At 42.9% G+C, this 27,964-nt stretch overlaps 2 protein-coding genes across 5 annotated transcripts; one reads left to right on the top strand and one right to left on the bottom strand.

Moving 5' to 3' along the window:
* Positions 1-285: 285 nt before the first annotated feature.
* Ankrd45 (ankyrin repeat domain 45) lies at positions 286-27,489 on the bottom strand. Of its 4 annotated transcripts, none has more exons than XM_070034468.1 (8): positions 27,350-27,489; positions 25,997-26,097; positions 23,033-23,219; positions 20,794-21,136; positions 16,493-16,660; positions 8,653-8,747; positions 7,497-7,635; positions 286-4,020 (listed from the first exon to the last, which is right to left on the bottom strand). In XM_070034468.1, exons 3-8 carry the CDS (start codon positions 23,117-23,119, stop codon positions 3,989-3,991), a joined length of 864 nt encoding a protein of 287 aa, XP_069890569.1. In that variant the 5' UTR covers positions 23,120-23,219; positions 25,997-26,097; positions 27,350-27,489; the 3' UTR covers positions 286-3,988. The 4 variants fall into 4 exon arrangements, with proteins under 4 accessions (XP_069890569.1, XP_069890568.1, XP_069890570.1 ...); XM_070034467.1 differs by lacking the exon at positions 27,350-27,489 and adding an exon at positions 27,149-27,339; XM_070034469.1 differs by lacking the exon at positions 27,350-27,489 and adding an exon at positions 26,214-26,626.
* Tex50 (testis expressed 50) lies at positions 12,808-17,971 on the top strand. The gene is made up of 3 exons (XM_070034471.1): positions 12,808-13,258; positions 14,396-14,521; positions 17,686-17,971. Exons 1-3 carry the CDS (start codon positions 12,935-12,937, stop codon positions 17,803-17,805), a joined length of 570 nt encoding a protein of 189 aa, XP_069890572.1. The 5' UTR covers positions 12,808-12,934; the 3' UTR covers positions 17,806-17,971.
* Positions 27,490-27,964: the final 475 nt, after the last annotated feature.

Below are 27,964 nucleotides of genomic sequence, written 5' to 3'. Positions count from 1 at the left end.
ATTAAGCTCATTACTTAGAATAATGGTGTGGCCCCTCTTTAACCGGGTCCCTTTCTCTCCAATAACAATAGACTCCTACTAGTAGCCTCTTGGGGCCCTGAAGGCTTCTACTACTTGATTCCTCTAGCCCCACGCATTTCTCTCTAGACCTTCCCGACTTCTACCCACCATCGGTCCCCATGCCAAAGTCACACAGATTGTAGCTTCTGTTACGTCAATTTCTCAGGTTCGGGCCGCAAAACAAATGTTATATTTTGTTACACAACGAACAAAAACAAAACTGAGTAGCTTAAAACAGTAACATTCATTTATTTAGCTCACAAATCTGTAATTTTGGCAGTGCCCAGCCGAGAGTTGGTATCTACTCCATGAAGTATGGGGTGGCTTGATGGCAGAATCCACTTCCCGGGTGACTTAGTCATGTGTCTGGCAGGTGGAGTGGATGGCCGTGGAGCTCAGCCAGCCCTGTGGCTTGAGGCCTCGGGTCTTTTCCCTGCAGGTTTCTCCACAGACAGGTTTCAGAGAGAAAGCATCCTAGGGGAATTGGGAAGAAACCACATTTTCCTCTGTGATCTAGTCTTGGAGATCACAGCGACTTACTGCCACAGGAATCAGAGGCTGGTGCAGACCATGTCACTAGGCAGGAAACTTCACCACATTATCAAAGAAGCCTGGGAGATGGAGATGGGGTCATCTTGGAAAATTCAGTGTACCACAAGTTAGAATGAATGCTGGAGTAACTCAGTCCTTTACAATTTAGGGCCACTGTGTGAACACGGAGTCTGCCTCCTTTGCTCTGTCTAGAGCAGTAGCTTTCAAAGGCTGGGGCAGACAATGGTTCTGAATTGTGATAAAAGTTCAACTATACATAGTCAAATGAGAAAAACAAATGGAACATGAAATTCTATAATAAAGTTTAATGTATTCAATTTTAAGGATCAAACCTTATGCTGAGATTATATCTTCCCTGCTTTTCTAGTGTTAAAAGGTAATGACAGGGGGCTGGGCAGGTTGCTCAGTGGTAAGAGTTCTTGTCTTGCATGCATGAGGCCCTGGGTTCGATTCCTCAGTACCACAGAAGCAGAAAAAGCTGGAAGTGGGGCTGTGGCTCAAGGGTAGCATGCTAGCCTAAAGCTGAAGAGCTGAAGGACAGTGCCCAGGCCCAGAGTTCAGGCCCCACAACCGACCGGAAAAAAAAAAAAAGGTAGTGACAGTACATAGTAGTTGTTTTCCTAATGATGTCATAAGGATATCCTCCCTTTAATTTTTTACTGTTTTTTTTTCCAATCACTACAAAAACCTAAGGAATCACTGTTTGTAAGTTATCATACCTTAACACTGAACTTAGCCCTTGATTAACCACCTCTCACTTACATGGAGGTTTTCCTGATACTAATATGTGCTTTCAAAAACAATCACTCTGCAAAAGTTCAAGAAAAGCATGCAGCAGAGCAACACTTGAGCTTCAAACATGAGGTGTTGTAGCTCTCCATGCATCTACCTATAATTCAGTGCAACAAGAGGTACTATATCTCTCTAAACAGACCAAAGTTATAGCTCCCTTCTTAGATTTAAATACATGTTTGGATCCTCACGTCAGAAGAAACTTTGAAATCAGATCCAGGAATCCTTCAGTAATCACTAGGTTTACACACCCTAAAAATAGCATGACAAGATGAAGGCTTGGGAAATAGAGGATCAAGGAGACTTCAGAGCGTCGGATGTGCCTGGGCCTTGTCTGCAGAAGTGGGTACAGAAATGGGGCACTGGAATAAGCAAGGTAAGGAGGTAGGTTGGGAGTCACTTTTAAAAAGACCAACAAGCTCTATAAATGAATAAAGAGTAATGGAGAGGGGTCTATGAATAAGGTAGTAATAAGTCCTATGACTAAGGTAGTACTAAGTGAATTCATTCAAATACTATTTACTAAGTTGCTATCCTATAAACTCTATATAAATGACAAGTAAGATAAAGTCCCTTCCCTCAAAAAAACCTCACCATTCACATTACTCAGAATGAAGCTACTGGCCCTCTGCATGCCCCAAAGGAGGAAAGATTCATCCTTTGTAATAGGGGGTGCAGAATTACAAACTGCTTCACCAAGCATCAGAACTGAATTCTCAGAGGTCCCCACAGTGGGGGCAAGAGGAAGAAGAGGAGCTGGTGGAGGAGTTAGAAAGGCAGATTGGGAGACAGGAGAGGGCTCTTGATTGGCAGAAAGGTGCCGATACACTGAGTCTTACAAATAAGGTATCTGCAAATGTATCAAAAGCTAGAAAAAATCTGATAAAGACTGGAGACAGGTGAATGGAGAGGTTTCTTTTATTCTAGGGGATCTCCAGAAAAGGGGTCTTAGGAATTGGCAAGTGAAGCCCAGGAATCTCCCCTACTCACACCTGGAAACGTCATGTTTTATTCATGATCAAGGCTTCAAAGGAGCAAAGTGAGCGCAGAGACAACCAAGTGGACTACTGGAAAATACCCTGAACTCAGAGACCAGAACAATGCAGACTACCTTATTGCTCCACAGCTCGTAAACACCCACTGCAGCCGCCAGAGAAGGGGTGAGAGTTATTGCCTACACTTCTATGTAAAGGAAATTGAAACTCATTTGCTCATGCAGTATTAAAAAAAAAACTCAAAACTTTATAAAGTGTGGGAGACATTTAAAACAGGATTATCTCAAAACTGAGGGAAAATGTCAAGGATAAAGTATTGCTGAATTGCATATTCATTTTCCCTCTCCTCAAGAATGAAAGGCTAGCTTGCAGAGCAAGACGAGGAGGAAGTTGTAAGAACAAGAAAATAAGCTGTTGTTTTAAACATTTCCTTTTCTATAAATCTTTTCAAGGAAGTCACAAAGTAACAGAACATTCAGGGGCTAGAAAACAGACGTTTAAAAATTATCAATAGGAAGCTGGGCGCACGTGGCTCACGCCTGTAATCCTAGCTTCTCGGGAGGCTGAGATCTGAGGATCGCAGTTTGAAGTCAGCCTGGGCAGGAAAGTCCATGAGACTCTTATCTCCAATAAACCACTAGAAAACTGGAAGTGGCGCTGTGGCTCAAGCAGTAGAGCATTCGCCTTGAGCTGAAGAGCACAGGGACAGCGCCCAAGCCCAGAGTTCAAGCCCCATGACCAACCAAAACAAAATATCAATAGGAAATTTAAACAAAAATAAATAATAAAAAAAAATAGGGATACATGTGGACCCATTGCAACAATGAGATGTACAAGTTGTTATGTCGAAACGAACTTTACAACTTTGGTGCGGGGTGGGGGGGTAGGATTGGGTGCGGGGGCAGGGGGAGGATGGGAAAGGCTGGGAAGGGGAAACAAAGGAGGAGGCTACAATGCTTGATAAGAAATGTACTCATTATCTTGCCCATGTAATTGTAACCCCTCTGTACAGTATTTTCACAATTAAAATAAAAAGATCAATATGTGACTAATTATGGTGGCTAAGTCAAAGAAAGAAAGAAAAGAAAGAAAGAAAGAAGGAAAGAAATAAAGAGGGAAATAAATTAAGAAATTGAAAATAGGACAGGAGAAGAAATGGCATAGGTTCCGGTACAGCGTTAATTAACACTGCCAAACCTAGAGTATGGAACAGCTTCTACATATACAACTACTCAGAATGTACTTTTGTTAATTTAAAGATAAATAGAAGTTAAAGATAAACAAGACTTTTACCTAGAAACTATACCCCTCCTCCACCTTAGAAGTGAATTTTAATTTGGACCAAAAAGGTAATAGTTAATAACCAGAAGACAATTCTTAATATTTTCTTGTTCCAGATTAGACCACAGGCTGAACAGGTAAAACAAAGTAAGGGTGCTGAAGTTAGTACTTGAAATATTTTTATAAAACATCTATTTTTCTTGACTCCAATTGGCATGAATAGATTTGACTTTCCTGCTACTAGAAGAAAATACAGGCTTTTACAAAGGGTGTGCTCAGTATAATTTTGACTTCTCTTCTGATCACTGTTAGGTTGCAGATTTGGCACTTTTTACCGGACCTGAAAGGAAACAGATTTTAAAATTATATTTAGGGGGTGATACGGAACATAGCAGCCAGTTTTTTCAAAACAACAAGCATACAACAAAGTCATTATGTCCCAACTTGAGCCAACCATTAATTAAACACCATGATTGCTGGTTTACTGATTCAAATATTCTTTTTTCTAAATGTGTACAGCTGTGAGGTTATATCTCCCATGAGCTCAGTATTATTGTGGCTAGTTCAGTCATTGATGAGAAACTTTGCATCAATTGCTGAACCGCTCATCTATTTCTTCAAGGTAAAATGGAGAACAATTCCGACAGGTTGCACGAAGACCCAACATAGCATCCTGTGATAGGAAGGTATGTTATATGGCTTCAGGGAGAAAGGCACCTCTTCTGTAGAGCTGAGAAAGGGGGGGCGGGGTGGGGAGGCTCGCCCGACGGTCATGGTGGGAGAGGGAGGTACGAAGTGACTGTCTCATCAGTAATTCCAGCCTGAGTCATCTCACTGCGAGACTATTCCCCTTGTTTTCTCTGCTCTCTTCTTTCTCCAATGTGTCATACCAAGAAGCCTAAATTGTTGTTGTTTTTAATTTTTAATACTAAGGACTGAACCCAAGGATTCTCACATACTAGGCAAATGCTCTACTACATAAGCCATGCTTCCAGATCTTTTTGTGTTTTATTTTGTTTCTGAGATAAGATCTCACTAACTTTGCCCAGCCTGACTTTAAACTCAAGATCCTCCTGCCTCAGCTTCCCAAGTGCTGAGACAGACTGGTGTGCAGCCCACTAGGCGGGGCCTGACCACTGCTCATGCCCAGGCCTGAGGAAGCACTGAGCTACCGTTTTACCGTTTCCTCCACACTCCTTCCTGGCATCAGGACAGCAGTCCTCTGCCATCATGGTGCTTTCTCTTGACACTTTGGTCCCTGTCACACTACCTAAACTGTCTCTTAATCTCTTAAAATCTATGGCCCCTTTTATAAGCATTAAGACTCTACATACTACATTTCCACGTGCAAAAGAATAAAGTTGGATTCTCATCTCACACCATGCACAAAAAATAATGTAAAATGTATCACAAATGTATTACTTGAAACGTAACAACTAAAACTACTTTTAAAAATCTTAGAGGACATGTCGAATTAAATGTTGATAATACTGAAATGGAAAATGGTTCTGAGGTACAATACTAACAACCAAAAAGAAAAAAAAAAAGGAAAGGAAACTCATCAAAAGTAAAGTCTATTGTATTACAGACATAAGGAAGAAAAAGAATGGGACATGTTACAGAATTGTATGTCTGATAAAGGATTAACACCCAGAATACATAAAGAACCCTTCCAATTGAACAATAAGATTGAACCTAGAGCCTCACGCATGCTTTCAAGGAAGATGCTCTACCACTGAGCTTCATCACCAACCCAAGAAGTAATTTAAAAATACACTGAATTAGGGCTGGGATGTAGCTCAGCAGCAAAGTACTCACCTAGCAAGCAGAAGACCCTGCATACAGACACACACACACACACACACACACACACACACATACACACACACACACACAATTAGAATTAAAACAGACATAACACCAGAGAATATATACACTTGGCCAACAAACATATGAAAAGATGCTTTAAATAATTAGTACTCATGGAAATGCAAGTAATAACTACAGTAAGACACAATTTCACACTCACTATAATGCCTAAGAAAATTTTAGGCAACAACAAATGTCAACAAAGAGGTGGAGAAACTGGAATCTTCACGTGCTGCTGGTGGGAATGGGAAGTGGAAAACAGTTTAGCAGCTCCTCCAAAGGCTCAGTTGCTATCTGACCCAGAAATGCCTCTTGTTTATATGCCAAAGAAAAGTGAAAACATGGGGCCATACAAAAATGAGACCACAGAGGCTTGTAGCAGCATTAGTTGTAAAAGCCAAGAGTAGAAAGCCACATGTACATTGACCAATAGATGGATCAAATTTGTATCTAGCTGGAGTAATATTATTCAGTCATGAAGAGCAATGAAGCTTTATACATTTTACACCATGACAGAACCTTTGAAACATTATGCTTAGTGTCAGAGGCCAACTACAAAATGCAAGAAAATTTTTTATGATTCTATTTATTAAAAGTTCAGAACATTCAAATCCACTGTGATAGAAAGTAAATTAATGATTGCCAGGATTTGGAGAAAGGAATGGGAAGGGTTTTCTAATAAGAATAGGGTTTTGGGGGGTAAGTGCTAAAAATAGATAATGGTGAGAATGACAAAGGTTTGTGTATACACTGAAAACCACTATTGGACCCTTTGAAAAAGTGGATTTTATGAGAATCATCTCTCAGTAAAACTAGGGAGTTTTATTGTCAATATTACGCTTTGAACTCAGGACTTTGTGCTTAATAGGCAAGTACTCTATCATTTTAATCATATGCCCAGCCCTTTTAGCTTTGGTTATTGTTTAGAGATAGGGTCTTGCATTTTTGCCTGAACTGGTCTCAGACCAGAATCCTACTACCTATGATTCTTGCGTAGCTGGCATTCAAAACTATAATACCCAGCTTTGTTACTGAGATGGTCTCACTAACTTTTGGCCTACCCTGGCCTCAAATTACAATCTTCCTGTCTCCGTCTAAGTAGCTGAGATTACAGGCACCTAGCAAAGCTGTTATTTAAAAAAAGAAAAAAAGAATCCTAAATATGCTTGCCTCCGAGATTCTGGTCCGTGCACCTGCTCCATTCTCAAGCTGGCATTTCCACAACAGGCTTTGTCCCAAGTATACTATATATGCTCAAAGTTCTTTTTCAGATTCCATCACAGTAACTCCCAAGAAGACATGCTTTCTGAGTTGAAAGTCATTGGTTAAAACCAAAGACATAAACTAGCTACATGCGGTGCACCAGTAGTCCCAACACTCAGGAGGCTGAGGCAGGATCATGAGTTCCAAGCTAATCTGGCCTACACAGCAAAATCCTGATTCAGGAAATACCAAATCAAAAGCATGGTAATCACAGTGATTGAGGATGCTATCAAGTTGAGGCATTTATATTAGTTCTTACTGTTACTGATTATTAGTTCTTACTAATGGACACTAGGGAAGCTGGACCCCAAGCTCTTATGGATTAGGGTTTGGACAAAGTTAATGACTACTTAATGGAGACTGTGAAAAATCACACTATACCAGAAGTGACATCATTAAATCATTAAACTGAATTTTCCTCTTCTGTGACACTCAAATCTTTTTTTTTTTTTTTTTTGGGTCCGGTCGTGGGGCCTGAACTCTGGGCCTGGGTGCTGTCCCTCAGCTCTCCAGCTCAAGGCTAGCGCTCTACCACTTGAGCCACAGCGCCACTTCCGGCTTATTTCTTTTTTGCTTATGTGGTGCTGAGGAATCGAACCCAGGGCCTCATGCATGCAAGGCAAGCGCTCTACCACTGAGCCACCTTCCCAGCCCCACACTCAAATCTTTTTATTCAAGACTTACGTGGGGTAGACAGCTTTATAATAATGGGAGTCACAATATCTTCCATCTGCTGTCTCTGCTCTGAAAGCTCACTAACGGAAGCTTCTGGATGGGTTTCCAGCCACTCATTCTTTACCCGGCATACATTGATGATGGTGTTCTAGAGACACAAATAGTGTGCTTACTTTCCACTTACTTATTGAAAAATAACATCCTGCAGTGTCTCCAAACCAGCGTGGCCCAGCAGCACCCTGTTTGGGGGTGAGATGCCGCACAGACAGGAGCGACCGCTTGCTACTGACAACTGTCCCGCTCAGTGGGACTACGGAACTGGATTTTCAGTCATATTTAATTTTAGAGCCACATGAGGCTCACCAGCTTTTTGGTGGTTAACTGAAGGAACAAGTCTCAAAGACTTTTCTGCCCAGGCTGGCATCAAACTGTGATCCTCAGATCTCAGCCTCCTGAGAAGCTAGGATGACAGGAGTGAGCCACCAGTGCCCAGTCCTGGAATATATTTTCATTCACATCCACAGGCACTACCTGGATATAGTAATATGGCAAACTGGCTTAACAATTTGCTGTGTTTATATCTGTTTCTCTCTACCCACATTATGGAAATTATGAAGCACTAAAATATGTGATATATGTATATATACCCGTAGGCTAAAATGTCTATTTACTATGTTTTGAAGCAAAATAATGAAATGAGTATGAACCTAACTCCAGCCTCCATCCCACCTCTACTGCGTAAATCTACATATATCCCGTGGCTTTGCTTTTTAATAGTCTGAACCCCACATGTAGGTATCCCAAATAGTACCATTTGAGCTCTTTTTGAACTTTTTTTGAACTTGAGACGAATCTATGATAGATACTGTCCTATGGTTCTCTTCACTCAACACTCAACATTTCTAACATCTGTCCACACGGCCAAATGTAATGGTGGGCATACCTCCATGCCACTCTAAATACTTCTTCATTTATTTTGATCAGACTTTCCCTTACTGGTAGTTTGTGATGGAAGGAGAGAAAAGGTGAAAGGAGAAGTAGGGGACAAAAGGGATAAGAGGAACAGTAAGACCACTCCCTGCCTCTCAGTATTCCCATTAAAATCGAGACAAAAGACAAAATTCTCAAATGATTTTCAGAACAAACAATAATAATAATACAGTACCTTGTCTTCCTTCAGGAGCTTCCCTGGCCACTTTTCTGTGTCTGTAAGTAGTAGAGATGCCTTTGTAATATATCTTCTCAGAGCCAGTCTTGCATCTGAAAGAAGAGGACAATAAAAACATATGGGAGGGGCTGGGAAGGTGGCTCAGTGGTAGAGTGCTTGCCTTGCATGCATGAGGTCCTGGGTTCGATTCCTCAGCACCACATAAGCAGAAAAAAGCTGGAAGTGGCGCTGTGGCTCAAGTGGTAGAGCGCTAGCCTTGAGCTGAAGAGCAGAGGGACAGTGCCCAGGCCGGGAGTTCAGGCCCCATGACCATCAAAAAAAAAAAAAAAAGTATATGGGATGACAAGGACAAAGATGATGCTCACCTGTCTGGGTGAGAATGTTGAAAGGGGTGATATGAATCAAGATACACTGTATTCATAAACGACTTCATTAAATGGCAACTTTTGTACAACTATTTAAAGATAATAACAAAAAGAAAAAAAGATGCTCAACTGTTTGTAAAGTTATCACATGCTCAGAACTCTGCAAAGAGTGTGTGTGTGCAGGGGATTGCTGCTCCCAAAGTTATCACACACTCAGAACTGGGCAGGAGTGTGTGTGCGTGCAGGGGATTGCTGCTCCCAGTGATTTTACGCAACTGCAGAGGGGTAACCTGCCATGGTCTCTTTGGAACACTCAATGTGGTCCCGAAATGTAGTAACATCTCTTTTTTATTGCAAAGGTGATGTACAGAGGGGTTACACTTACATAAGTAAGGTAATGAGTACATTTCTTTTTGAACAATGTCACCCCCTCCCTCATTTTCTCCCACTCCCTCCCCCCATTCTCCTCCCTTCCCAATTGTAAAGTTCATCTCCAACATAGTGTCTAGGGAATATCATTGCTGCGTTGGTTCACCCTCTGTCCCACCGTTTCTGTGATTCCCCTTCCCTCCCTTAAATCAGATAACCTTATATACAAGACAAAGGGTACAGAGATCAAAAACAGTGCCAACAAGGAATAAACCAAAGGGGAAGGAAGGAAGGAAGGAAGGGAGGAAGGGAGGAAGAAAGAGAGGGAGGGAGAGAGGGAGGGAGGGAGGGAGGGAGGGAGGGAAAAACCTCGTTTCCATTTCTTGGAGTTCATTTCGCTAAACATCGTTTTATATGGTCATATGCACATAGCTATTGAACTGATATGATCCTCTGCTATGAATATGATAGATATAGTCTAATTATTACAAATGAGGGAGACCATGCAGCCTATGTTTCTTTTGGGCCTGCCTTACTTCACTTAATATAATTTTTTCCCAGGTCTTTCCATTTTCTTATGGACGGAGAAATGTCATTCTTTCTGATGGAAGCATAGAATTCCATTGTGTATATATACCACATTTTCTTGATCCATTCCTCTACCAAGAGGCATCTGGGAAACTTGAAAAAGGAAATTAAAATAGACTTAAGGAGGTAGAAAATCTCCCATGATCCTGGATTGGGAGGATTAACTTTGTGGAAATGGCAGTGTTGCCAAAAATTCAGTGTGATACCCATCAAAATCCCAACAACATTCTTCAATAATATAGAAAGGCAATCCAAAACCGCATATGAAATCAGTCACCAGTGGCTCATGCCTGTAATCCTGGCTATTCAGGAGGCTGCAATCTGAGGATTGTGGTTCAAAGCCAGCCTGGGCAGAAAAGTCCCCGAGAGACTCTTATCTCCAATAAACCACTTAAAAACTGGAAGTGGAACTGTGGCTCCAGTGGTAAAGTTCCAGCCTTGAGCAAAAGAAGCTCAGGGACAGTGCCCAGGCCCTGAGTTCAAGCCCTACAACCAAAACTCATATGGAATAACCAAAGACCCCCAAAGAGCAAAAACAATCCTTAGCAGGAAGAAGAGTGTTGGAAGAATATCAATACCAAACTTCAAACTCTGTTATAAAGCCGTAATTATAAAAAAAAAAAAAAAAACCAGTTTGGTACTGGCTCATGAACAGGCCTCAGGACACATGGAATAGAACTGAAGACCCACAAAATGAACCCACAGACCTATGGCCACCTAATCTTTGATAAGGGAACCAAAAACACAGGATGGAAGAAAGACAGCCTCTTCAACAAATGGTGCTAGGCAGAATTGGCTAAACACGTGGAAAACTTCAGTTAGTTCCTGAATATATCACCCTGCACCAGAATCAATTCCAAATGGATCAAAGACCTCAATGTAAGACCACATACCCTGAAAATATTACAGGAAGTTACGGATAAGGGAAACAACAGGATTCCTTGGCACGGGATGAAACTTCCTAAGACCCAGAAACACAACAAATCAAAAAAAAAAAAAAAAAAAGGCTGTATAACTGGATTGCATTAAACTGCAGAGTTTCTGCATGGCAAAGGACATAGCTAGCAAGATAAATAGAAAGGCCACAGAATGGGGGAAGATCTTTACTAGCTAGTCATACATCCAACAAGGGCCTCATACCTAAAATATACTTAGAGTTCACTAACATCTTTGAAGAACAAAAGAAATGTAAAACATTACACTTGATGCTAATGATACCTTATCTATTAAACTATCTACCTTAGAGTCAACGAAAAGTATTTCCAACAAACTTTTACTTGTTCTACTATTCTTTATCCTTCACAAAAAAATTTAAAGCTAATTTTCTCTTTAAAAAAAAAAAAACCACCTAGCTAGGTGCCATGGCTCACACCTATAACCTAACTACTCAGGAGGCTGAGATCTGAGGATCACAATTTGAAACCAGCCCAGGGAGGAAAAGTCTGAGAGATACTTATTAACCACAGAAAAAAACTAAAAGTGGAGCTGTGGCTCAAGTGGTAGAGTGCTAGCCTTAAGCAAAAGAGCTCAAGAATGATGCCCAGGCCCTGAGTTCAAGCCCCAATATCAGCACACACACGTATACAAAACACTTAGCTAGGAACAGGTGGCTCACACCTATAGTCCTAGCTACTCAGAAGAATGAGATCTGAGGATCGCAGTTCAGAGCCAGCCTTAACAGATATGTCCACGAAACTCTCTAGTTAACCAATAAAAAGCCAGAAGTGGAGCTGTGGCTCAAGGGGTAGAATGTCAGCCATGAGCAAAAGAGCTAAGGAAAAGCACCCAGGCCCTGAATTCAAGCCTCTGTACCCCCCCCCCCCCCCACACACACGGCCTAGATCCCATCTTTTTGTCATGTACAATGCTACCTCACCATCTTCTTCTCCAGGCCGCCTTTTTCAACCCTCACACACCACCTTCAGGGCACCACACCACAATGCTACCAAGGTGATATGAATACAATTTCTGAGACTTTGTTAGTATCATCATTAAACTTATTACTAGTAAAATATTAACAATTTCTAAGAAAATCTAAGAAACTAAGCCTGGTGTCCATGATTCACCCCCAAACCCCTGCTATCTGGGATGCTGAGATCAGACTGCAGTTGAGGCCGGCCAAATTAGGTGGATTATAGTTCTGGACACATGGGAACAGGAAGTGAGCAAAAAAAAGGGTTAGAGGCATGGCTCCACAGTAGAGTCCCTGCCTAGCATATCTAAGTTTAAATCCCAGTACCAGCAAAAAGAAAAAGAAAAAAAGGGGGGAGAAAGAAAGAGAGAGAGAAGGAAGGCAGGAAGGCAGGCAGGCAGGAAGGCAGGCAGGCAGGCAGGAAGGAAGGCAGGAAGGAAGGAAGGAAGGAAGGAAGGAAGGAAGGAAGGAAGGAAGGAAGGAAGGAAGGAAGGAAGGAAGGAAGGAAGGAAGGAAGGCAGGAAGGAAGGAAGGAAGGACGGAAGGAAGGAAGGAAGGAAGGCAGGAAGGAGTAAAGGTAGGAAGGAGTAAAGGTAGGAAGGAGTAAAGGTAGGAAGGGATGGAGGAAGGAAGGAAGAAGGAAGGAAAGAAAAGGAAGAAAGGAAGGGAGGGAGGGAGAAGAAGGAAAGAAGGAAGAAGGAAGGAAGGAAAGAAGGAAAGAAGGGAGGGAGGGAGTAAGGGAGGGAGTAAGAGAGGGAGTAAGGGAGGTAGACAATGAAGAAAACCTAAGCTAACAGGTTGGTGATGCCTTTGAATTCCAGCATAGTTCTTTATGATGTCATTGGCCTTCTCCCTGAGTCACTATAACCTATGATGTTACAATGATTCTCATTGTATAGTTTTCTGGGTATATCTGGCTGATCAGCAAGACTATCTGAAATGCCTTGACTGAAGTACCATATGAACAATACATGGGGCATTTTCTGCTCTGTTCTGATCAATTTTTTAATTAACTCCAGATTTTCTTCCCAATTGTGAAAGAAAGATGTCTAATCAAGGCCTGGCCCTGATTTTCCCTCTGTTGTTTATCTGCTTTTTCAAGGAGAGCTTCTGCATTTGTGATGGAACAATCTGGACAAAGGTTGGATGGGAGATTTTTCCAGAAGAAGTGCACTATCTGAAAGTTAAGGCTTCTCCATCCCACTGTCTGCCTTTCCCTCTGGACAAACTATTCTGTAGCTTTGCTAACATGGATATAGTTCAGAGTTGTTTGCACCTTAGTTATATTTTAGTACAAGCTCTCTTTTTAATCCTATCTGTTTTATCTATCCATTACCTGTGGATGAAATGGAAGAAACACCAAAAAAAGGTGAATTTCTGATGTAAACATAGAACTTCAAAGAGTTTAGAACGTAAGATCATCGGCTTCTCTGAACAAAGGTTATTCCCCTCGGCAACCTCCTCCCTTCTCAGTGTCTAGCACAGTATCTTGCATGTATTAGCTACTCAACAAATGTACACTGAATCAGAATTTCCTTAAAATCATCTAGACTACTCCTATTTCAAGTACAAGTAGTGAGCTACAGTGTATATGATGTGTAGAAAATGAAGTCACCTGTCTCGACCCTTAGGTAAGTCATTTGCTCTTTCTCAGCTCTCTTGTTCCAGATCATAGAATGATCAGACAATGAGCTGGAACACGAGATCTCTTAAAGATTTTCTAGGCCTGTCTACAAAAGCTAAGTACAAATGTTGCTATGAACTTTTTAAATGGACTGTAAACTGATTTCTAATTGGATAATTTTCTGAGAACTAGAACTTTTAAACTAATTTCCCACTTTGCCAATAGATGGCACCACAGTTGGAGGCAATTCTAAAAGCCCACTGGAATATACATATATATATATATATATATATATATATAATATATATATATACACACACACACATCATTTACATATATACACATACATGTGTGTATTTATAAATGCTTTTTTATTTTTATTTTAAAGGTGATATACAGAGAGGTCACAGGTAATGAGTACATTCCTTTTTGAACAATGTGATTCCTTCCCTTGCTCTCTCCCAGTTTTTCATCTCCCATTTGCACCCACAAGTTGTACAGTTCATTTTCAACATAGATTATAGTGAGTACTACTGCTCCATTTGCTCACCCTGTGTGCTTTCTTCTTTTATAAAAGCCTGTGGTTATGGTTTTCAGGTTGATATTGTTTAGCAAAGGAAGTCAAGGTGCTAATATTCAAATCATCTCTCCCAGCAGAGTAAACATAGAAAAGCACTAGAGTTCCCTGATGACAGCAGTGACCGAGCTACCCTTGTTTTGCATAATATAGAACATTTCTTCTCAGACTTTCTTTGATAACTTTTCTCTTGTATAAATAACTGCTGTATGCATTTAATAGAATTTAAGTTTATATATGCAGAATGCAGGTTTAAATTTGAACTCAGATAAAAGTCTCTCTATCATTTGTTTTGCTCCTTTTAGCTGAGAAGACAAGCCTCCTTAGATAAACCTGATAAAGACCTAGAAAGTCCATCCATCTATGACATTGATCAAATACTCTGCAGACTGCTGGCCACGACATCAATGATGACCAAGTACCTGAAAAAGGTGTCCCAACATTCTTTCCCTAAGAAAGTAAAACAACACAAAGAGCAAGAAGAGTGGAGGTCGAGGAAAGGAATCAGAGTACATGAAACATGAGCACATGCAAACATAGTTCAGTCAAACATGGAAATTACAAGAGAGATCCTTAAGAGGACTTATCTAAGGGTAAAAAGTAGTCCTTTGAGAGTCTTTGTAATTTTTTTGCCACAATCTTTACTGAAATTTTCTCCAAAAAAAGTCTGGATTTCCATTCTATGAATCCATACTTACTAAAGTGGCTCCTAAGATAAAACAAAAACACCTTGGTCTGGCATTTCAGGGCACGATTTGACTTTGAGAGCTGCATAACTTGTCAAGGAAAGAACTATTAACGGTCCCCTTTGCTCAGAAAAGAAACATCAGATGCAGAGAATTTAAGTACTTTGTTGAAGGTCTTATAGGTTTCAAATAGGAGACAGACAGCTGTATTGAAATCCTTGTATTATTCCATCTATGCTACAGCCTGCCCCTGGACACTCTGACTTGCTTACTCTTCAGTCAGGAAATCTTGTCACTGTCCTCCAACAGGCCACGTGCACATCCAGCTCTAAGATTCCACTCAGGCCCTATTCCCTTCTATGCCTGTCCAATAGGATCATTCAGTAAATGCTTAAAAGCACAAATGCAGTTAACCATATAAAATGAATGTTGTGTTAAATGTGTTCATATTCACTAGTTTGTGTATGTTCCTACAACATTAGATGTTATTACAAAATATTAGCAAAACTTTAAATAGCACATAGGCTTTTTAAAAATTTCTGTATAATAAGCATACAGAAAGGTGAAGAAATTAAAAGTGTACAGCTCAATGAAAATGTGCCTATGTAATCAGTAAACAAGTTAAGAAAAAGATGACACATCCTAGAAATTCTCTCAAACCATAAGGGTAATTATCATTGTAATTATAAGCGTAATAGATTAATGGCTTAAATAAGTATTTTTTATCAGTATTAACATTTTAAACATAAATTTATTATTATTAAGGTGTGGTACAGAGGAGTGAGTTATCACTTCATAAATCAGGTAATGAGTACATTTCTCTTTTTTGTACAATGCCATCCTTTCAAAGTATTACCATTTTTTCTATCTGGGGAATTAAATATATTACTGAAATATTTTTTATTTCTTTTTTTTTTGCCAGTCCTGGAGCTTGAATTCAGAGCTTAGGCACTGTCTCAAGCCTCTCTGTGCTCCAGGCCAGCGCTCTACCACTTGAGCTGCAGCGCCACTTCTGACTTTTTCTCTTTATGTGGTACTGAGGAATCGAACCCAGGGCTTCATGCATGCTAGGCAAGCACTCTACCACTAAGCCACATTCTCAGCCCTTGATTTCTTTAACATTGAAAGAAAAATCTATTTTGCCTGGCTGTCTCAAAAAAACAGTCCTAAACATATATTGTATGTATAGAAAATGACTGGTTATCCTGTTACAAGTAGGTATATTAATAAGCTCCCAAGATACACAATTCCTATTAGGTGCAATGTTATAGACAAACAGCAAATTAGAGAGGCTAAAGAGAAAAAAGGCAGATTTCATATATTATTGAAAAGAGTAAATGAAACATCCAAGGCCTATAGGTGCAGCTCAAATGGTAGAGTGCTTACCTTGCAAGCACAACATCATGAGTTCAAAACTCAGTGCTACTTTAAAAAAATTATCGGGACTGGGAAGGTGGCTCAGTGGTAGAGTGCTTGCCTTGCATGCATGAGGCCCTGGGTTCGATTTCTCAGCACTACATAAACAGAAAAAGCCAGAAGTGGCCCAGTGGCTCAAATGGTAGGGCACTAGCCTTGAGCTGAAGAGCTGAGGGGCAGCGCCCAGGCCCAGAGTTCAGGCCCCATGACTGACAAAAAAATAAAAAAATATATATCTATTTCACAGGGGAAAATGTTAATCATGTTTTTCCATTACTAAGAGTATATGAGCTTCCTTACCTGCCCGGTCCAGAAACTCAACACACTCAGTCTGATTGTATCGAGCAGCAACATCTCGAGCCTTTTCTTCCCGGAAGTTCAAAGCTTCTATGTCAACATCCAGGTCTACAAGTGCTTTCAAAGTTTCCAAACGACCCCAGGCTGCAGCACAGTGTAAGAGTGTATACCCTAGTGAGCAGAATGAAGAAGGTCAGGTCCAACAGACTAGGAACAATCTCCAACTTAGGACAGTCTGACATGATTTTTGTTTTTGCTTTACAGTGGTATTATATATATACATATATATATGTATATATATATATACACATACATACATATGAGAGAGAGAGAGAGAGAGAGAGAGAGAGAGAGAGAGAGAGAGAGAGACCATGCAGAATCTTGACATTCAAATTGTCTAAGTCAGTCACTGGTAGCTAATGCCTATAATCCTAGCTACTCAGGAGGCTAAGATCTGAGGATCTCGGTTTGAAGCCAGCCCTGACAGGGAAGTCCATGAGACTCTTATCTCCAATAAACTACTCAGAAAAAGCTGGCAGTGGTGCAGTGGCTCAAGTGGTAGAGTTCTAGCCTTGAACACAGAGAGGCTCAGGGACAGAGCCCAGGCCCCGAGTTCAAGCCCTAAGACCAGAAAAAAAAAAAAAAAAAAAAAAAAGTCTGATACTCTCCTGAGATGCTGAAAAGCAAAAGTGAACACAGTTCCCAGGAAGCCTCACAATCACAAAGGCAGAGGGTGGATAATCTCCAGTGAGTAGGCTGGATATAGTAAGTACATTTTCCACTTACATTACTTTGCTAATAGAACTGGGTCATGACCCCACTGTAAGTCAAAGGTTCATCTATACATTACTGTAGACTATGTGAGACAGTAGATTATAACTGAATACTGAATGAGACCCTAAGTGCTTTACATAAACTCAGTTAACTTTTTTTTTTTTTTGGTCCTGTCAAGGGGCCTGAACTCTGGGCCTGGGCGCTGTCCCTCAGCTCTTCAGCTCAAGGCTAGCGCTCTACCACTTGAGCCACAGCGCCACTTCCGGCTTTTTTCTTTTTGCTTATGTGGTGCTGAGGAATCGAACCCAGGGCCTCATGCATGCAAGGCAAGCGCTCTACCTCTGAGCCACCTTCCCAGCCCCAAACTCAGTTAACTTTATAAGCTCTAGAGCGTCAGAATTATTGTGATTCTCATCTTACAGATAAGAAAACTGAAGTCCAGAGATGTAAAGAAATTTGCCCAAGGAATACAGCCAAAGAATGATGAACACAAAATACCCAACCCAGGCAGTCTGAAGTCTGAGCAACTCAACATGAGCTAAGGAAGATGTCAATCTGTTTTGGATCAACCTGATGCTAGGGTTTCCAGGAATTTCCATGGAACCCTAATTACTCTGGCGCTACTGTTAGCACTATCATAGAAATTACTCCAACTGTATGCTTTGGTTTGGAGATTAACCTTTTGAATTAAAGCTGAAATTATGAACTACCAAATTAGAAAGTATCTTAGACTTTCTGAGGCAATTGAATGGGATAGTATCCTTGTCAGGGTGGTAAATATGGCATGTGCTTCTACATGTTTTTCAGGCTGCTTTAAAAACTAAAAAAGACCAAAAATCATCATTTTAACTTAAATGGGGGATCTACCACCAAGAAAGCAACTAGCAATCCTAGCAAGGCAAGTAAGATGTGGTTGCTCTCTTTGTACCTCTCACTAACACTTGTGTTCCCTTGCTGTCCCTCACGGAAGAGTTATTTATACTGAGAGGTGACTGGTAGTTCTTGTCTACCTTCTGCCTGCCTGGTATCATCTGTGCTAGGAACCCAACCTTGGGCATTTCCCAGCATCCCAAGGAGAACACAGCCCTGGTTCTCTGGATGGAAGGTGCAAATTCAATCCAACCCCATATGGAAACCAGTTCCAAGATGCTTACTTAGAAAACAATGAAACAGCTGGATGCAAGTGGCTCACACGTATAATTCTTCCGATTCAGGAGGCTGAGACCTGGAGGATCACATTTCAAAGCCAGCCTGGGTAGAAAAAACTCTTCAAGATTCTTAGCTCCAATTAACAGACAAATTGCTGATCTGGAGGCATGGTTCAAATGGTAGAGCACCAGACATGAGCAAAAAACCTGAGCAAAAGAGCATAGTGCTGAATTCAAATCCTAGTACCAGCACAAAAAATAAAAATAAAAAAAGCAGCAGTAGTAAATGGAGGGTACGACTGACTGGGCAGGAGAGATTATCTTTGGCCAGCAGGCTGAGCCATTTGATGTGGTATAGTTCTTGTATCAATGGTGTCCAAATCCTGCTACTGGCATAAGAAGGTAAATAGATTCAAAACACATTCCGAGTCAATATAGGATTATGAAAATTCACTGTACCCACAGAGGCAGGTATTATACTAAAGAAGAGTTAAGCACAGAGAATAAACAAAAGTGTGGTATCTATTGAGCACTGGGCATTTTAGTGTGCTTCATTAAGTCCAACAGCCCTGTGAGGAGGGCACTAATGGTGCCACTAAACTATGCGATGGAAGATGAAGGCCAGAGCATCTCTACCTTTACCAAGGCTACGCTGGGTGCAAGTAAACAAAGCGAGATTAAGATGTAGGGTCTGTGGCCACATGGTTTGCTTTCTGTTGTTGTTCTGTTGTTTTATTTTGGGCAGTCCTGGGGTTCGAACTCAGAGCCTTGCACTTGCTAGGCAGGCACTCTACCACTTGAGCCACTCCATCAGCCATTTTTGTGTGGGTTATCTTTTGAGATAGGGTCTTGCTATGTGTCCTGGCCAGCCTGGACTGTGATCCTCCCTATTTATGCTTTCCCCCATTGCTGAGATGACAGGTGCACACCCCTGCATCTGGCCATTGGTCAAGATGGAGGTCCCTAAACTTTTGTGTCTGAACTATCCTCACACTGCAATCTCCCCATCTCCACCTCCTACGGTTATCGGCATAAACTGCCATGTCCACCTTCCAAAGCACTTTTTAATAATGGCTTTAATCCATGCTTAAGGGCTCCATCTAAACACTTCCCACAAGGAACCATGCCCCCTGGTACATTGGACATTAAGTGTTGAACATGTGAATGTTGGGGGCGCAAAGAACTTAGTAACTATAAAATTAAAATGAGGAGCTAAGAAGCACCCACGTACCGCCTTCGTGTTCCCGCCTTCTGAAGATGGCGGTTGAGCTGCCAAGGGAGAAACACGATGCACTGAAAGCCTGAGTAGGTGGCCATTCCAAATAGGAAGCACTCTGGATCGCAGACACACACAAGTACCGGAGCTGGCACTTAGGGGCTCCTGCGCCCGCTTGGCTGGCTTGCTCATGGCTGCCACTCAACCACTCAAGTCAAGCCTCCTGTCTAGATTTTTGCTGACTGGTTAGAGACAGAGTCTCATGGACTTTTCTGCTGGGCTTGAGTTGAGCCATAGTCCAGATCTCAGCCTCCTGAGAGGCTGTGATTATAGGCATAAGCCACTGGTGTCGGCTCACTGATCTTTTTGTTACTATTTTCTCATTTTATTTTATTGTGGTCAGAAACCCAGGAATGTGACAGATTGACATTTGAGACTTTCTTATGGTTCAATATATCATCATTTTTTAAACTTCCATCTGAGTGAAGAGAAGGCATAGTCCTTATTTACTGGAGATGACTTTTCTACCATGACCATGCTGTCTACAAAAAACAAATTAGTGAATTGAAAGAGCTAACGATAATGACTGCTAAAAAGCCATACCATTTCTTTTTTTTGGGGGGGGGGGTGGTTGTGGGGCTCGAACTCTGGGCCTGGGCGCTGTCCCTCAGCTCTTCAGCTCAAGGCGAGCGCTCTACCACTTGAACCACATCGCCACTTCCGGCTTTTTTTCTTTTTTCTTAAGTGGTGCTGAGGAATCAAACTCAGGGCCTCATGCATGCAAGGCAAGCGCTCTACCACTGAGCCACCTTCCCAGCCCAAGTCATACCATTTCAAAGGAAAGAAATCAACAGTGACATTAAGAATTTACCATGTGAAAATGTACTCTGTACCAACCACCATTCCTTATATTTACTTAGTTAATCCTCATAACACCCTATAAGAAAATATATTCATTCTGCAGATGAAGAAACAGAAAAAAAGCACTTGGGTACCTTGCCAAATCACATAGCTAATACTAAAATCTGTATACCAACACTGATATGCTTCCCTGTGTGCCCCATATATGTGTTCATGCATATATAACAGGCACATGTAATTTATCCAGCCTTAAAGACAGTCCATAGTATCTTTATGTAGTCCTAAGAGAGATGAAAGATGAATACCTCTGGTGGTTTGCTCATTCAGATTCACGCCATATCTTGCCAAAGCTCTAATGACATCACTTTGCCCGGCCATGCAAGCGGCATACAACAAATTTCTCCCAACAATGTCTTCTTCCAAGAGAAACTGCATGGCATTTTCATGATGAGGATTTTCAGGATCCTCAAAAATCTTCTGCAAACCTTCTACATCCCCCTTGAGAGCAGGCTGTAGGAGGGGGTTCTCCATGCTGAGTTCCTCTGGCTCTTGGGATTCATCATCATATAGTTGCTGTGAGGAAGATAGTGATTTTTCTGTACTGTCTGACTCAAGGCTTTCTTCTGGATCCATTAACACCCAAAATACCTATGACCAAAATAGAAATCTTTTCAAACTAGTATTTGATCATTCAACTGACATGATGGTAGAAAAATACGTTAAGAAAATGATTCTAAAATAAGATACTTTTTTATTAATAAGTTTTTTTAATTGTGAAAATACCGTACAGAGGGATTACAATTACATGAGCAAGGTAATGAGTACATTTCTTATCAAGCATTGTTGCTTCCTCCTTTGTTTCCCCTTACCATCCCTGCCTTCCCATCTGCCCGCCCCCCCCCTAAATAAGATACTTTTGTCAAAGTTTTCTGTGAATCTATTATGAGTAAATATATTGCCTAAGTATATACCAAATACTAAATGTGTGATATAAACTTTCCCAAGAAGGAGAAAGCTGGGTGCTTGTGGCTCATACCTGTAATCCTAGCTACTCAGGAGGCTAAATCTGAGGATCATGGTTCAAACCCAGCCCAGGCAGGAAAGTCTGTGAGACTCTTAACTTCAATTAACCACCAGAAAACCTGAAGTTGCATTGTTGTTTAAGGGGTAGAGCACTTGCCTTGAGCTGGAGAACTCAGGGACAGCACTCAGGCCTAGAGTTCAAGCCCCACAACCAACAAAAAAAAAAGAGAGATTGAAGTGAGCTACTTTAGAAAATAATTAAAAGAGAACATTAAAGAGAGCTGCCTGCCTAAAATGCTGAATGTGTGATATAAACATTTTTAAAAAATAGCAAGAGATGGGCTGGGAATGTGGCTTAGTGGCAGAGCGCTTGCCTAGCATGCATGAAGCCCTGGGTTCAATTCCTCAGTACTACATACACAGAAGAAGTCGAAGAGTCACTGTGGCTTAAGTGGTAGAGCAAAAGAAGTTGAGAGCAAAAGAAGTTCAAACAGTGCCCAGGCCCTGAGTACAAGCCCCCCCCCTCAAAAAATAGCAAGAGAAGAAAGATTAAAGTGAGATGAATTCATAAGAAAATGATTAAAAGAGAAAGAGAGACCTGCCAAGCCGGGCACCGGTGGCTCATGCCTGTAATCCTAGCTACTCAGAAGGCTGAGATCTGAGGATCACAGTTCAAAGCCAGCCTGGGCCAGAAAGTCCATGAGACTCGTATCTCCAATAAACCACTACAAAACCGGAAGTGGCGCTGTGGCTCAAGCGGTAGAGTACTTGCCTTGAGCTGAAGAGCTGAGGGATAGCACCCAAGTCCAAAGTTCAAGCCCCATGACTGACAAAAAAAAAGAGAGAGGGAGAGAGAGAGAGACCTACCTACCTAAAACAGACCCTCCCTGGGGAAGGCTCATGTACTTGTAATCCTAAACTCAGAGGACTAAGATCTAAGGATCACAGCTCAAAGCCAGCCCAGACAGACAAATCTGAGGGAAACATCTCCAATAAACCAGCAAAAAGCTGGAAGTGGAGGGTGGTCAAGTAGTAGTGCACCAGCTAAGCAGACTGTAAGGTCTAGAGTTAAAATACCAATGCCAGCATATGAGAGAGAAAGAGGAAGAGAGAGGAGGGGGAAAGAGAAATAATTGGATTATTGGAGCCACATTATGATGACTTTAAAACATAGGCAGTGACATTTAGATAGAATCCAATCAGTAAGACTTAGTGAAAGCTTGCTAATATAGTAGTATGTAGATACTATGTAGATTATAGAAGTGACAATCAAATTTATCTCCTGTCCTCAACAACTTAAAATTTAAGGGAGAAAGTATAGTATACACAAAAGATGACAAGGTAACAAGTACCTTGAGGGGAAAACTAAAGAGCAGAGTCTGGGATATAGTCCCACAAAACAGTCCACAGCTGTTGAGCGGAATAAGTTATAGTGGTATGCCCCGTGGCAGGCAGCTTCTGCCAGGGCTCCCAGTGCCCTTCCCACCCCTCGCGATTCACACCCGCCTGTAATGCACTCACAGTGTGTGTGGGCTGCACACAGCAGCAACCTTGCAGTGAAGTGTCCTGCTGGGATGGGTTCATATGCCACATAACAGTACAAGGCATCCATCTTGCGTGTGCTCTCCCCTTGCTGCGTCTCACATGATAGGAAGACTGAGGGTAAAGTCTGGCCACAGCCAGTAAGATCCCCTCTCAGTTCAATAGCCTATACAAAAACACCATGGAAAGAAAAGGGGGGTGGGTATGATAGAATGTGCCTGTAATTCAGGCTGAGGCAGGAAGATCGTGAGTTTGAGATAAACCAGGGCTATAAAGCAAAACCCTGTCTTGAAATGACTATTTAAAAAAGAGGAAACACTAGTGTGAACACAAGGTTCAGAATGTTTCCCAGGAGTAAAGGACAGGTAAAGGAAAAGGACAGGAAATAAAGGAAATCATATAGTTGGTAAAGAATCTGGCTTTTAAACTAGCTCACCCAGAACAGGCAAGACACTGACACTAGGTCAGGAAGAAGAATCTAAAAGTACCAAATTAAAAATGCAAGGCATTTTAGGGGCTGAAGAAGTGGCTACCTTACACAACATAAGCCATTCAAAATAAGCATGACATAGACTCATAAGAAGAGGCAAGAACTTAGTTTTTGTAGGTAACCAGAGAGGGGTTGCTTAAGGTTTTAGTGATGGAAATGAAATATAGTCGCATACTTGATCTCACAAGCCAAGGTACACAAACTGAACAGACAAGAGATGCAATTTGACAGTTGCCATGAAGCGAACAAGGGCTTTTTAATTCAGAGCTCATGCTGTCCCTTGGCTTTTTTTTTTTTTTTTTTTTTTGGTCGGTCATGGGGCTTGAACTCTGGGTCTGGGCACTGTCCCTCAGTTCTTCAGCTCAAGGCAAATGCTCTACCACTTGAACCACAGCTCCACTTCTGGTTTTCTGGTGGTTAGTTGGAGATAAAAGTCTCATAGACTTTCTTGCCCTTTCCTGGCTTTGAACCATGATCCTCAGCTCTCAGCCTTCTGAGTAGCTAGGATTGCAGGCGTGAGCCACTGGTGCCCAGCTTATTTCTGGCTTTTTTTGTGGTTAATTGGAGATAAGAGTATCTTGGATTTGTCTTCTTGACTGGCTTTAAACATCAATCTTAAGACCTCAGCCCCCTGAGCAGTTAAGTTTATAGGCATGAGCTATACATACCCAGCTGTATTACTTTCTACATAAGAAAAAAAAATTCTGTGGTCAGGACTGGTGGCTCAAACCTGAAATCCTACTCAAGAGGCTGAGATCTGAGGATCATGGTTTGAAGCCAGCCCAGTGCTAGTCTTGAGCGAAAAGCTCAAGGACAAGTGTCCAGGCTTAGTCAAGCACCAGGACCAGAAGTCAGACAACAGACAGACAGACAGACACAAATACACACACACACACACACACACACACACACACACACACACACACACACACACACACACACACACACACTCCCTGTGATCATGTAGCTTACATTCTATGAACAAAGAAAACAAATAACTTCAGACTGTCATGTTAAGTGTTTCACAAGAAAATGAACAGGGTGAAATGTTAGGAAGTTATCAACAGTGAAGAGAAAAATATCAGCTGGGCACCGGTGGTCACGCCTGTAATCCTAGCTACTCAGAAGGCTGAGAGCTGAGGATCATGGTTCAAAGCCAGCCTGGGCAGGAAAGTCCGTGAGACTCTTATCTCCAATAAAAACCCACTAGAAAACCAGAAGTGGTGCTGTGGCTCAAGCAGTAGAACACTCGCCTTGAGCTGAAGAGCACAGGGACAGCGCCTAAGCCCAGAGTTCAAGCACCACAACCGACCAAAAAAAAAGAGAGAAAAAATATGAAATGGGAAGGTGATCAGCTGATATTGATGAAAGCCTCCGGAGAATGGAGCTTCTCAAGCAGGGGTAAAGGGCCAGGTAACAGATACTTTAGGCTGCTGGGCCCTCCTGTATCACTACTTAGCTCTGCCGGTGGAACATAAGAATAGTCACAGACATAACAGAAATGAATGGGATGTGTCTGTGTTTAAAGAAAACACCATTTGCAAAACAGGTAGCAGCCTATAGGGCATAGTTTTCTGGTATTTTTAAGGAGCAACAGTCCAAAGAGTACTAAAAACAAAACTGTCCTTTGATTCTATGGTGAGATAAAGGAAAGAAAAAAGCATAAGAGTGGAATGAAAGATAATCAGTATGCATTGTCTTCTGGTAGAATCTAGGGGCTGGGAGTCTAGCTTACCGAGCACACTTGATGCCCGGGATTCAACCCTGGCACTGCACTCAACCAACCAACAAATAAATAATTGGTAGAATCTTAGAATTTCTCTAGCTACTGTGGTCCTACATTAATCTCTTCCTTCTATAAATGTTTATGCGCTTACAAACTGTTGTAGTCACTGTGATTATAAATAGTGGAAAAGCTAAATAAGACTGACTTGTAGATTACTTTTTCACATATTTTGTAAACATAGGAAGTTTAATGATGGAGATGGTATAGCAGCTCAAGAATAGAGAGAGTTCTAACATTTTAAGCTATCATACTTTGTATGCCAGACAAGAATGATGCAGCAGGGGCTGGGAATGTGGCTCCGTGGTAGAGTGCTTGCCTAGCATGCATGAAGCCCTGGGTTGGATTCCTCAGTATCACATAAACAGAAAAAGCCAAAAGTGGCACTGTGGCTTAAGTGGCAGAGTGCTAGCCTTAAAAGAGAAGCTCAGGGACAGTGCCCGTGCCCTGTATTCAAGCCCCAAGACTGGCAAAAAAAAAAAAAAAAAAAAAAAAAAGACGTATCTAGTTCTAACCAAAGGCTAGCACCTAGAAGAGACTATGAAGCTGAAGATGCTCGCATCTGAGGAAGATGGTCCTCTCAACCCATCTCCCAGAGGGAACAAAGGGAAAGCTCTATAGCTTCACCGGCAGAAACCTCACCTTCATTTGGAGACATATGGCAACTTACCAGTTCATTCGAACTGTTTAATGTTTGTTCATCAATCAGCAGAATAGTCCAGTACGAGTGTTTATGAGAGTAAGTATGGAGTCATTAGCAAGGATCACATCCTGCAGCAAAGGTCAGAGAAAGGTCAGAAGTCACAGAACATGTTGGTGAAAATTCAGCCAACCAAGGTCGCTTACGCTTGTAATCTCAGCAATGAAGGACTCTCTGTGACAAATACCTGAAGCAAAAAGAACTAGAGACATGGCGTAAGTAGTGGAGCACTTGTCTAGCAAGCTCTAGCCCTGAGCTCACATCCCAGTACTAAAAGTTTTGAAAAAAAGATATGTTATTTGGGGTAATAACAAATCAGAGGTTAGTCAGGGTAGAAATGGTCATGGTCCCGAATCCATTTGATTTCTCAGCCCAAATCAACAATGCCAGGGTGAACTGAAGGATCCAAGGGTGGTGTGCAAAGGATGCCTTAATGGGGGGTGGGGTCGGGGGGAGGCTGAGCATCCACTTTGGGCTGAGGATGGGAGGATCCAGGCTTTGCAGGAGACGTGAGGCGTCAGGAGAGGGTGGCAGGGGTCTCCGGGAGGAAGACGACAAACCACCGCCTGGAGGCAATCGGGAGATGGGGAAAGACCTTTTAAGCCCATTGAATATTCCCTCCCATCCCCTCCCCTCCCCTTCCCTCCCCTCTCCTCTCTCTCTTTCTCTCTCTCTCTCCTATGGCATTCTCTCTCTCTGTCTGTCTGTCTGTCTGATAAATACGCTCTGCAGGATTTTCGGTCCCAGCTCCAGGACACCCTGGCGCTCCTCCACCTCCCGGCCCCCACACCAGGCTCTCCCGGGCTGGCAAGATGCAACCAACCAAGGCCAGGCCTGGAGGCGAGGGAGGGGCATGGCGCCGAGAACCCCGAGGCCGGAGGTCAGCCCGGGCCTGCGTGGATGGCGGGGGGGGGGGGCTTCCACGGGGAAGGAGGGCTGCCGGGGATCTGGTCCGAGGGGACGGGCGAGGCGCCGAGGGCTGCGGACCCCGCCGCGGAGGCCCACCTTCCCGCAGCCCCCGGCGGGAGCGGGCTGGCGGGAAGAGGCCGGGCCGGTCGGGCCTCGGCCCGCCGGGGGCACCCGCCCGCTCCCGCGCCCCGGCGCGCAGGGACCCCCACTCACCGCTAGCCGGGCCCGGGCCTGCGCGGTTACCATGGCGACGGCGCGCCGGGCGCTGCGCGTCCCCCCCCCCCCCGCGGCCCCCGCGGCTCGGGTGCGCGCCGAGGCCCCGGCGGGCGAGGTGCGGGGCTCCTGGGGCGGAGGCGACGCCCGGGGCCCACGCGCCCCAGGGCGCCTTTATTCTGTAAAGGGAAAGTGAGAAACCTGCACCGCGGCCTGACTTTTGCAATCTTAGTAAAACAGCATTGAAAACGAGGACGGCCGTGCGGACCCCGGAGCTGCGTGCCTGCTCGCTGGACATTGAAGAGGCATCTGAAAACTAGGAGTGTAGCTACACCATCTTGCTTCTCCCCTGCCACCCCCCCCCCCTTGCACACGCGCGCACGCGCGCACCCTGGGGGGGGCATCCGGGCCGGGGACCAGGCTCACCTACCTATCGCGCATCTTCTGTGCGGAGGGGTCAAGGGGCATTTACTGACGCCGGGCCCAGCTAGGTAGGAGCTGGAAGGCTTGACCACGACATCCCTGTCGACCAAGAACTGCCCTACACCCTGGGCCGGACCCTCGGGCCTGGGGTTTCCCTGGCTTGGCTTCTTGGCTTCCTGACTCTCAGCATTTAAGACCTTGCATTTTTGTCGGTGTGTCTCACGAATAACTGCATTACAAAAAGACGCGAAAGCACAATCACCGGACAGAGGTGATCCTATTAATATTTTGGTATACAACACACTAGGGTTTTGGGGGTCCGGTGGTGGGGCCTGAACTCTGGGCCTGGGCGCTGTCCCTCAACTCTTCAGTTCAAGGCTAGCGCTCTACCAC

Source organism: Dipodomys merriami, unplaced genomic scaffold (assembly GCF_024711535.1).
Source record: "Dipodomys merriami isolate MVZ:Mamm:240054 unplaced genomic scaffold, mDipMer1.0.p SCAF_24, whole genome shotgun sequence".
NCBI lineage: Eukaryota > Metazoa > Chordata > Mammalia > Rodentia > Heteromyidae > Dipodomys > Dipodomys merriami.
The sequence above is the reverse complement of the archived record's forward strand: the minus strand, read 5'-3'. Positions and strand labels throughout refer to the sequence as shown.

Coding starts and splice junctions, on each gene's coding strand:
- Tex50 (XM_070034471.1), top strand. CDS start 12,935: ATGTCTAATCAAGGCCTGGCCCTGATTTTCCCTCTGTTGTTTATCTGC. Junction 13,259..14,395: donor GGAAGAAACACCAAAAAAAG/GTGAATTTCTGA, acceptor TGCTCCTTTTAG/CTGAGAAGACAAGCCTCCTT. Junction 14,522..17,685: donor TGACCAAGTACCTGAAAAAG/GTGTCCCAACAT, acceptor CTCATCTTACAG/ATAAGAAAACTGAAGTCCAG.
- Ankrd45 (XM_070034468.1), bottom strand. CDS start 23,119: ATGCCTTGTACTGTTATGTGGCATATGAACCCATCCCAGCAGGACACT. Junction 16,661..20,793: donor GAATGAGCAAACCACCAGAG/GTATTCATCTTT, acceptor TCTGCTCACTAG/GGTATACACTCTTACACTGT. Junction 4,021..7,496: donor TATAAAGCTGTCTACCCCAC/GTAAGTCTTGAA, acceptor GTTTCCTTTCAG/GTCCGGTAAAAAGTGCCAAA.